Raw genomic sequence first — 12,209 nt, 5'->3', positions numbered from 1 at the left:
AAAAAGAAAAAAAAAAGAATGATGATTGCCACTCTAGTGTATAGAATATATCAGATATAGATTTAGCCAAGGATGTCAGAAGGCTGTCTCAATAGTAATAGCACTGGTAAGAGGTGTTGTGGGTCCGGACTAGAGTAGAAGCAGTGGAAATGCAAAAGTAGGGTCAGATGTATTAACATAGATGATTCAAAGAAAAAGTTTGTAGACCGGAAATTAGCTAGATATGTTCAAAGAAAAAAAAGGAATGAGTAAAAACTGACTCTGAGGATTTAAGTCTAGGATAAAAAAAAAAAGTTGGGAGGAAAAGAGCTCACCTAGAAATGAGTGAGGATGGTAAAAGATTTTGTGCTTTAAATTTAGATGTGTTGATTTTGAGGCAGTTTAAGCTTATCACCTCAATACTTTTAAAATATAATTACTTTTTTATTCACCCAGGTTGGTTGTGGAAACATTTTATCCAGAATGCATCCCTGAGGTCTAATGCATGAGCTTTAGCAGTATTTCCTTTATTGACCTTTTCCTACCCAAATCTCTGTTACCGTATCTGCAGGTGTTACAGCCCAAATGCATCTAGTTGGAAGTTAAATTCAAAGTTGTCAGGGAGACTTTTATTCTGCCCTTTCAATTCTAGGCTAGTAAGCACTGAGCTAAGAAATAAATATTTGAGTTAATATAAAAGGTAACAAGTTGTGCACTGGGCTAAGAAATAAATATTTGAGTTAATATAAAAGGTAACAAGTTGAGTAGAATCTTTTACAGAAATATTTTAATATACTATAGTCCCCACTTATTCATAGGGGGTATGTTCCCCAGTGAATGCCTAAACCACAGATAGTTCTGAACTCCATGTATACTGTGTTTTTTCCTATGGACATATACCTATGATAAAGTTTAATTTATAAATTAGGCATAGTAAGAGATTAACAACAATAAGAATAAAATAGAACAGTTATAACTACACTGTAATAAAAGTTACATGAATGTGCTCTCTCAAAATATCTTACTGTACTGTACTCACCCTTCTTATGATGATGTGAGATAATAAAATGTCTATGTGATGAGATGAAGTGAGGTAAATGATCTAGGCATTGTGACACAGCATTAGGTTACTACTGACCCTTTGACAGCATGCTACCTGCTTCAGGTGATCCTGGATTATTGAGCCATGAAGATGTTGGTGGTGGGATGTCAGGAGCAGACAATGTCAATGACTCATGGTCGAGTAGCATGTACAGTGTGGATACACTGGACCAAGGGATAATTCACATCTTGGGCAGGACAGAGCTACCAGAAAGGCGCACAATTGAAAACTATTTCTAAAAATTTCCATTCAATATTTTAGGACCTCTGTTGACTGTAACTGAAATTGCGTGAGTGAAACTGTGGATAAGGGAGGACTACTGTAATGCTATTCATAGACTATTATTACTCAAGGACTACAAACACATTCTGCAATTTATTTACTATAATGAAACTTTCCATCTGAGTATTGGGAATCTGTTGTTCTGAGCAGTCAGGTTTGCTTAGGGTTGGTTTAAAGTTAAGCAGTAGAATATAACGTTAATTACATTTGATGAAATTTTCCCCTTAAAATTTATTTTTCACTTAACTTTTCTCCCATTTCTTAACATTTTATTATGGATTTAATTAATTTTTTATTTTGACATAACTTCAGATTTATAGACAAATGAAAAGAATAGCACAAAGGATCTCCTTACACCCTTTCACATAGATTTACCTAATGTTTAACATGTTACCACATTTGTATTATATCTGCTTATAAATACATATACACATGCACATACATCCATTTACGTATTGTTTTTTTCTGAACAATTTGAAAGTTACAGACGTAATGTTCCATCCCCCCTAGATGTTTCAGTGCGTGTTTCCAGAAAAACAAAGACATTTTAATAAAAATAATCACAGTACAAATTATCAAAATCAGGAAATTGAATGGATAAACAAAACTGTGGCACATCCATACAGTAGATAATACTACTTGGCAATAAAAGGAAAAGAAATACTGGTATTTGCAACAACATGAGTAGATCTCAGATATTTTATGCTAAGTTATAAAAGCCAGATTCAAAGGTTACATACGATATAATTCCATTTATATGACATTCTGAAAACGGCAAAAATTATTGAGCCAACAAATCAGTGATTTTCAGTGGGGAGAGGGTTGACTATTAAGGAGAATTTCAAGAGAATTTTGGGAGTGGTGGAATTTTTCATTTTTTAATGCTGGTGTTATACAACTGTATGTTTTTGTCAAAACTTACAGAGCTATATACCAAAAAGGGTGAATTTTTCTGTATGTAAATTTTAATGGTGGGGAAACAATCAGGAAATTAATATTGATACAGTGTTATTAGTTCACCTACAGAACTTACTAAAAAGTTTCCAATTGCCTCAACAGTGTGTGCTGTACCTCTTTAGTTTCCTTTAGTCTGAAACAATTCCTTAGTCTATTTCATGGCCTTGACATTTCTTAGGTACAAACTAGTAACTTTATGGAATGAAATACTCATTTTTGGGTTAGCCTGATGTTTTCTTACAAGTCGATTTAAGTTTTGTGGTTTTGACAAGGATACCTCACAAGTGATGTGCTGTTTTCAGTACATCATATCAAAAGGCACATAATGTTAAGGTGGCGTCTGCTGGATTTCTCCACTGTGAGGTTACTCTTTTTTCATTGTAACTATCAAGCATTTTATAGAAAAAATATTTTGAGATTATGTGACCATCCTGTTAACTTGTCAAACTTTCACTCACTTATTCTAGTTTTAAATTTTACTTAGGTTTTTGAGATGGTGTCTTGCTGTGATGCCCAGGCTGCTCTCAAACTCCTGGACTCAAGCAGTCCCTCTGCCTCCACCTCCTGAGCAGCTGGGATTATTAGTCGCACATGCCACAGTACTAGGCCCACTTGCTAATTTTAGCACCCAATGATGATTCTTGCTTATATTAATCACTTATCCTTAAAAAGAATTTATTGGATATAATTTAGCCTGATGATATAGGAAAATTATGCACATAGCTTATTGGGAATCCTCATAGATAAAGATGCAAGAAATAACTGTGTTGCTGAGCTCTTCTGGGTGATGTTGGACAGGCTTTGAGAACTATTGAGGTGACTACCTAGGTATACATGGCTATTTCATCATTACCCCTTACCCTCAAGACTGTAGACCTAGTCATCTCATTCACTGGCATTCTGCTTCTACCCTTTAGTATTAGGAGGGTTCCTAATCCTTGTTCCCGATATCATGACTGTTTAATGTCCCTACCTCTATTTTTTGTAACAACATTATAAGTTGGATTTTTTGTTTGATTTGATTCTCATGATGGATGGCCCAGAGTAAAAGTGTTGGGTTAATCTGTATTAAAAGAACATACCAATGTTTATGGGTTTTCCCCCTTTTTTTGTTTAAGAGTTTTTTTTAACAATACCATTTAAATATTCTTTGCCCTAGTGGGATAGAAAGGGGAAAGGAACTCCTAAGGAGCTCTGTGTTCTATGTTATGTTAGTAACACCCTTTAAGCTCCCTTTGTGTTTTCATTCTTTAGACATTTTCATAATACCCACCCAGTGGTTATCCATCTAAATCTGATAAAATAGAGGGTCAGTGAAAAGAAAATTGTGAATATAGGCTAGTCACTACTCAGGCTGTTAGGTTGAGATGACTATTTTTCACTTTATAATTCAGTATGGAGGAGTTTGCCAGCAATTGTGTATCAGCCCAAGTACCTGTAGAATAAAAATGTGATTTATAGTATCTTTGGTGTGACAAACATCCACCAAAAAGTAATTAGGCTTCCAAGTTATATGTTAACATTTCAAAAAACATAATTAATTTTGAAATACAGGATCTTACACTGAATTAAACAGGTTTAGTTTATCTGATCTTTTTTTTTATTTATTTGAAGGAGGAATTTCATGACCTGAAAGAGAGTTACTTGCAAAGTCTAAGTTTATAATTGGATACTGGCTTAAGCTTTTATTATATAAGGCATTTAATTTTGGTGTTTAAAACATTGATCTTTACATTTAAAAAAAAAACAAAGTTAAATATACAACTTGATGTTATGGGGTAAATGTTGACCTTTCCCTTTCTTTGTTTGATACTCTTACATAGCATGTATTGCCAGTTGCCTCATTTGTCAAGCTTTGTAGTCATTAATTCAATTATATCCTTCCTCCATTTTTTGGTAGATGATCTCCATTCCTTTTTTTCCAAACAGGGAGGAAAAGAAGTTAGAACTCTGAAGTTCTTGAGTCTCTGTCCCTTTCTTTGTAGTATAGCATGCTTTTTCTTTAATTTTAGGGACTTTTACAAGGGATCATCACAAATGTAAAATATCAAGTTAAACCTCATAAGATATTTCTGCCCACAAGAAACACATGAGAGTACTGGCCTGTCAGGCTTACTAAAGGTGACACACAGGTGTTAGCCACAGAGGTGAAAGGGCCTCAGAATGACACAGTACATTTTTTATCTTTCAGTATCTTTCAAAATGTAATATCTAATACAAACCAAAAAAGTGAAACTTACGTGTAGGTTTAGAACACAGTAATGATTGTATATTAATAATTTCATGCTTGTATGAAAATTTTCAGATAAACTCTGTTAGAAATAATTTCTGAACCTACAAATAAACTAACTCTCCTGTTAGAATGTTATGACTATATGTAATGTGAAGAATATATTAACTGTAAGTTTTTTTTTGTTGTTGTTTTGAGATGGAGCCTTGCTCTGTCACTCAGGCTGGAGTGCAGCGGCGTGATCTTGGCTCACTGCAACCTCCGCCTCCTGGGTTCAGGCGATTCTCCTGCCTCAGACTCCCGAGTAGCTGAGATTACAGGCACCCACCACCACACCTGGCTAATTTTGTATTTTTAGTAGAGACACAGTTTCAGCATGTTGGCCAGGCTGATCTAAAACTCCTGACCTCAGGTGATCTGCCTGCCTTGGCCTCCCAAAGTGCTGGGATTACAAGTGTGAGCCACCGCACCCAGCACAACTGCAGGGTTTTAAATATTAATGTTATTAATATTACTAATGTTGCCGAAAATGGAACTCAAATAATATGTAATTTGGATTTTCTGTATTTTGCCTTGTAGATAGTGATTTACATATATTGACTAGCAGATTTTTAGTACTTATGAACTCATTTTCAATTGGATTGTTGTTTTTTCCCCCTCCTAAGTATGTAAAAACCCCAGGCAGGAGAATGGCGTGAACCCAGGAGGCGGAGCTTGCAGTGAGCCGAGATGATGCCACTGCACTCCAGCCTGGGGGACAGAGCCAGACTCTGACTCAAAAAAAAAAAAAAAAAATAAATAAATAAATAGATAAATAAATAAATAAATAAATAAATAAAAAATAAAAACCCCACTGACATTTTAGGGCCTCTAGCTGCTGTTTGAGGTGACAGTGCCAAGGAATGGACTCTAATCCTAAACTACCGAGTAAATGTTTTTTTAAGTCCTATGCTACTTTTATCAAAGAAAATAAAATCAAATCTGAGAAGAGGGGGAAGAGAAATAACTATTTTTAGGACCCAGACTTGGAGATCTGTGCCAACCAAACATTTACTATAATCGAGAAAAGGTAATAATCATGGTTTTAGTTGTCATCAGCTAAGTGTGGGCTGGAACTTTCTTGTATCCAGTGTCAACCTGTGTCAAAGTGCAAGCTAGAGATCTAATGAATGTGATCTCCTACACAATGCTTAAAGATACGTGAAATACTTCCCATCTAAATCCTTACATTATTTATATACATGGGCATATGTTTTCTTTTACATATGTGTATATCTGCATGTATACAAATCTTCAAGTGAATAATTGTATAAATATATGTATGTTCTAACTTACAGAATTAGAAATGTAATCCAGTTTACTCCCAAAGAATAAGATTGAAGATAATGAGAACTGAATTAAAGCTTACTTTCTTTCACAGAATTCCTCAGAGAGAGAAGACTGTAATAATGGCGAACCCCCTAGGAAGATAATACCAGAGAAGAATTCACTTAGACAGGTATGAAATTCAGCCTTACTTAAAATAAAAAGCTACCAACAACAAAACAAAAGACAGGAAACCTTTGATTTGCCATTCTTTAAGCATTGGAGCTTATATTAAGAGTACTCTGACGTTGGCCTGGTCATAGCCATCACTTTCAATCAGGTGACATGGTTTTCCTAGTTATTTAAAAAAACATTCTAGGTATACATGTACAGGACAGCCGGTTACATGTAGTGAATAGAAAAATCAAAAGAGTTCTTATTCAGGAAAAGTAACTTTAAATGCTTCTTAAATGTAGATGGTAGAATAGTTGACTTTAACCCCTATTTTCCTGTTAAGATTCTTCAGGCATTTTTAAAAAAGTATAAAAACAGATCTGCCTGTAATAAAGTGAGCCCTTTTAGTATGAGCAATATTTTGTTTGCTTTTTCTAGAAGGAAAGGCCATTATTAATAATAACTTAAAAAAACAGCAGCCGGACAAGGTGGCTCACGCCTATAATCCCACCACTTTGGGAGGCTGAGGCAGACGAATACCTGAAGTCGGGAGTTCGAGACCAGCCTGACCAACATGGAGAAACGCAGTCTCTACTAAAAATACAAAAATGTGCTGGGCGTGGTGGTGCATGCCTGTAATCCCAGCTACTAAGGAGGCTGACGCAGGAGAATCGCTTGAACCCCAGAGGCAGAGGTGGCGCTGAGCTGAGATCATGCCATTGCACTCCAGCCTGGGCAACAAGAGCAAAACTCTGTCTCAAAAAAAAAAAAAAAAAAAAAAAAAGCTCACCACCATGCCCCAATAGAAGGTAACACATTTTACTTGTGAAAGTTCAATACCATTGTGTTCTTGTAAAAATTAGAATGTCCTTGGCAAAAATAAAAAACACAAGTTCTTATGATGTTGCCAGAGAATAAGTGAATAAGTGTGCCACCTATTCATTTTTATTTATTTTATTTTATTTTTGTTTTTGAGACAAAGCCTCACTCTGTCGCCCATGCTGGAGTGCAGTGGCGTGATCTTGGCTCACTGCAACCTCCGCCTTCTGGGTTCAAGCGATTCTCCTGCCTCAGCCTCCTGAGTAGCTGGAATTATAGGCGCCTGCCACCATGCCTGGCTAAGTTTTCTATTTTTGGGTTTTTTTTTTTTTTTTTTTTTTTTTTGAGACAGAGTCTTGCTCTATCGCCCAGGCTGGAGTGCAGTGGTGTGATCTTGGCTCACCGCAACCTCCACCTCCAGGGTTCAAGCAACTCTTCTGCCTCAGCCTCCTGAGTAACTGGGACTACAGGTGCCCGCTACCACACCTGGCTAATTTTTGTATTTTTAGTAGAAACGGGGTTTCACCGTGTTGGCCAGGCTGGTCGCAAACTCTTGACCTCGTGATCCACCCACCTCAGCCTCCCAAAGTGCTGGGATTACAGGCATGAGCCACCATTCCCTACCTAGTTTTTGTATTTTTAGTAGAGACAGGGTTTCGCCATGTTGGCCAGGCTGTTCTCAGACTCCTGACCTCAGGTGATCTGCCCAATTTGGCCTCCCAAAGTGCTGGGATTACAGACATGAGCCATCACACCTGGCCTTGTATTCATTAATATAAAATTGGATACAATGAGCCTGAGCAGCAGTAAAAATAATTTTAATTTACTTGCATTTATGGCATTGTTCTAGGAAATAGGAGATCTAATATTTGTTGATCACCCACCATGAACATGATGCTTATTTGATTTAACCCTCACAATAACGCTGTAAAGTTTCTAGATATGATGTGATTTCCAATTTATAGATGAAGAAAATGGAGGGTTAGAGAGGTTAGATGACTTGTCTAGCTAATTAGTGATTTGATACTCAGATCTCAGTGTTTCCAAAGCGTTTCTACTTGTGCCTTCTGACTTCAGTTTATATACAGTGTTTAGAGGGAAAGTACTTGAAACTGTGACACATTCATTTTTTAATTTACTATATGTTAAATGTTTTTTGGATGAACACTTCTTTTTTTTATAAAAATAATTGTTTAGTAAATAGAATTGAATCATCCAGGAAGCTTTAAAAAAAAAACAAAAAAAAATCCACAAATGATCAGTAATTGTTGAGACAGTTACAATTTTAACTGTTTGGAGAATCAACACCTGATCTGTTCATCTAAATCAATAGGACAATACGGAATAAGATAAATTGGGAAGTAGGAACACTCTGCCCACTATACAGAAACAACTGTCGGAAAACAATGACACAACAAAAAGTTTTGGCAACTTTATTTAAGCTAACAAACGAATTTTCTCTCTGCAAAGTTATAAATTAATTTTAATAGGCTGATCCAGATGGTCCATTTGGAAAATGGATAGGCTGATCTGTTGAAAATTAAACTAAATTTATCTCTCTCATACTTCAAACTGAAGCAAGAGAGAGAATCATGCCTATTAAGTCCAGCACATACAGATGGACCAGCAGGTCACACATGGGACTAATCTGATTCATTTTAAAAATAAATGCATACATTATTGAATCATTTTCTACTTGCAAGATCTGTTGTGTGCAGTATTCGAAAGAGATTTAATGTTGTTTTTTTCATTGCTGTTTTAGCAGGTTCTCTTCCCTACTCCCCCCGCCCACTTTAACAACCTTTTTCCCCCCCTCATGGTGCTCTGAAATGATTTTTCTAATATCTGTCATTCAGTGTTGAGATCCAAGCTCTGGAGATTAATTAGGTCATGAGGCTTTTTCTCCTCCCTTCTTTGTAAAGGGTTTTATCTCCATTCTCTTTGTGAAGAGCATGAACTCAATGTTCTTGGAAAGAGAAATGGCCTTTAGAAACAGGGAAGTAGGAGATCCTCCTGGGGCCCTCAGAGTCTTTTAGCTTCTGGGTGTTTTAACAGCCCCATGAATGCAGATTTGTAAATTTATTGCAGTGCCATCTGGTTTTTTGCTCGAACCAGATTACTGTTGGCTTGTGTCTGTCTATTGTGGTGGTCACTCCCTAGGAGCTTGCCCTCTCTATCTTAGGGAAGAGTGATGAATAGCAGGGGTCAATAGAAGCGGGTCACAGGGCAGCTGTCCAGGACTGCCCTGAACTTGATTACCCCACTGCTGATTTTTTTTAAGGTAGAACATAGTATATAAGCTGTTTAAACTCCCTCTTTTCTCTATTGCATATGACAATAATGAAGTGCCATTTGCTATTTTGTTTTTTTGTTTTTGTTTTGTTTTTCCTGTAGTCAACTTCTGTAGACAAAAAGATGTTAAGGCCACCTTATACCTAGTGTTGATACAAGTAGGATTTGCATCTCATTAACTTGAGATTCTTTTGCAGGTATTTCTAATGGGATTTTAGAAACTCACTATTGATTATAAAAAGTTCAGTTATATTCTAGCAATTTAGCTTTGTTTTTAACTAATATTATAGTTGACATATATTATTCAAAAATAGCGTTTTGCCATTGTTGATAGGACATAACTACTACATGTTAATTTGGAGAGCTATCTAAATATTGGAGGAGCAAACAACTTTATACCAAAAATTTGGCAAGTTGAACAAGTTCCTTGAAAAATACAACTTACCAAAACTCTTAACACAGGGTGAAGCAAAATTTGAATAGCCCGATGTCTATTAAATAAATTTAATTAATCATCAGAAGGGACATGTGGTTTTACTGGTGAATTCAACAAATATTTAAGGAAGAAATGGTATGAATTTTATGCCAGACCCTTTCACAGAATAGAGGTGTCATGCTATCTGTGACTTACCAAATAGTTCAGCAAAAACATACATACATATTTATGTATGATGAGGCTCTGAGAATTTAAGTGAACAGCTCAAGGTAGCACAATCAAGATGTGGAAAAATGATAAATATTTAAAGGTGAAGCGTAGAAGGAAAGAACACTTCTTGACTTATAAATCCACCATAACAGTAATTCCAAAACCCGACAAAAATATTACCAGAACAAGAAATAATGAAGGTGGAAATTAAGAGACACCATTCCCTGTGTCTGTCACCAAGTCATTTTGTATACCTGCTTTTTTGTTTCATTTCCAGCATCTGAAGGTGGAAGAGTTTGGGGTAGAGAGAGGAAGTAGAGCAGTATATCCTTGTAAAGAAAGTTAATTTTCTTAGTTTCAGAATAATCTCATTTCTTGGCATTAAATATGAACTTTTATTTAAAGGATGTACAAAATAGCTACAATTTTTGTTTTACTCCTAAAAATGTGAAGTCAAGGAAAGGATAGCCACTGTTTTCCTAGCTTTTATTCCTATCTGCAATCAAGGGCAAAGGCCTGGGAGGATACATGAAAGTACTCATTTCTTTTTGAAAATGTGGTATTACAACGTTCAACTCTTTGCTTCTCATTGGTGCTAATAGGATCTGTCAGCCCTGCCTTTCTCTGTAATTGAGTAAATTGTGACCGTTGTCTAATCCCTCTCCCATCCCCCATTTCCTTTGTGTATGTGTCCACTTACCATCCTGAGAACGTGGGCAGTGATAAATAAAGCATTGAGTAGAGCTCTCTCAACTCTTTGAAAGCAGCATGATGCCAGCCCTCTAGTTATATTTCTTTAAGTGTTTACGTTTTTCTGTATTCTTTCTCTTGTGTAGCTGGAACCCTGGGGATGCAAAGCCATGAGAGAGGCCAAGAAGCTAACAAAGTAGCTGTCTCCCTTGTTAGCTTGTTCCTTTATTCTTTAAAAACAAGATAAAAACCATCTGGCTTAGGGCATTACATTTTCCTCCCCCATGCACCTCTATAGATGGAGACTTCACCTGCAGTGAGGGTTTACATTGATTAGGGAGGGAGCAGTAATTCAAACTTCCATCCTCTTCAGGGATACTTTGCAGTCTTTAAAGGTGCTGACCCACTGAGTTAAACTGTCAAGGGAGGATAAAAAAGTATCTTCATCCCGGGAGGTAACAGCTGCCAGGTTTTCAACACCTTGCACGCTGCTGGAAAAATGTCACAATTGTCAGCTGAAAGAAAAATGACTCTGTTGTCATCTTCTGTTAATGACTGGGCCTTATAAAAGGAACTACATAAGTCTTTTAGAAGGAATAAGTAGCTGTTTTCCTTTTCTACCATATTCCCCTCCCCTGAAAAAATTCCTGCCAATACATTGCCTTGGAGTAGATCGACAACAAACAGCAGTGAAGAACTTAAATCAGCCAGTATAAGCATGGAAGTCTGATGGGCATAGCTCCTTTATACAGTTGGATGAGTAGGAGGAAAAAGCACATCACTGACACAGAAAATGACATTATAGTGTGTATTAACAAAACAACAACAACAACAAAAAGTCATTCATAAGCCAGTGAACTGAGAGAAAACATACTGTATTTCTGATCTTTGGAGGACAATTTATTTTCAAGCAGCATCCAGATGGGTAAATACCAAGACATTTCTTTTTTCAAGAGAGCTCCTTTTCTTCTTTTAAAAAAAAAAAAAAAACCAGCACAGAATTTGCTTCCTTTAATAGCTCTGTAATGTTCATATATGATGGCATTCCCTTCTTTCTGATTTGATTGATGAGGGAAAAAGGTTTAATGAAGTCCCTGATATCAGGCAGGCAGGGTTTTTTTTTTTTTTTCTCTGTTTGTTTTAGGTTAGTCACTTTAATTGTATTGAGTAATTAGAAGGTGCACACAGCCAAGGGAGCTTTGTTCTGATAATTGCTCAAGAAAACCCATTCCCTATCTGCCGTTGCTTTGTGTTAAGACACTTCTCCCTCTAGTGGCAATCAATAGTAAGCACTTTGGCTTGGCAGTAGGCAAGGTGTAATTGCAATATGACAAACTATACTTAAGGGACTGTCTTGTAAATACTTTCGTTTGGGGTTTGGCATTATTTCATTATATATGTGTGGTTGTTTGTTGTTATTGTTGTTTTTTACTCTATAAAACTTACTACCTCTTTTTGCCCCCCTAAAGTGCTTTGGGCTTTGGGTATAAAAAAAAATTGCCTGAGATGTTTATTAATAAAAAAAAAAATCACAATGCATTCTGGGTAATGTTTTGCAGCTTGACTTAATTTTAGTCGTCTGTTTTAATTACCTATTTATAAAAACGCTTTTGCATTTGTAGACATTATTTAATACTTTAGAAGAAGCACCTCATTTGAAATAAATAAATAAATTGTACTTGTTTTAAATAGTCCATGTAAAAGATCTTAAAGGTAATTAATGTAGATCTCTT

General features: G+C 36.1%; 1 protein-coding gene across 4 annotated transcripts in view; it reads left to right on the top strand.

The window, feature by feature from the left end:
* The window catches only part of BTRC (beta-transducin repeat containing E3 ubiquitin protein ligase), a 208,873-nt gene that overhangs the window by 102,115 nt on the left and 94,549 nt on the right, over positions 1-12,209 (top strand). For all 4 annotated transcript variants that reach the window (XM_030808198.1, XM_030808200.1, XM_003255366.3 and 1 more), the window contains one exon: positions 5,971-6,048. In XM_030808198.1, coding sequence (XP_030664058.1) covers positions 5,971-6,048 — 78 coding nt within the window. The remainder of the gene's footprint in view (positions 1-5,970; positions 6,049-12,209) is intronic.

Source organism: Nomascus leucogenys, chromosome 3 (genome assembly GCF_006542625.1).
Source record: "Nomascus leucogenys isolate Asia chromosome 3, Asia_NLE_v1, whole genome shotgun sequence".
Taxonomy (NCBI): Eukaryota; Metazoa; Chordata; class Mammalia; order Primates; family Hylobatidae; genus Nomascus; species Nomascus leucogenys.
Note: the sequence above shows the minus strand (reverse complement) of the source record. Positions and strands in the feature narration are given on the sequence as shown.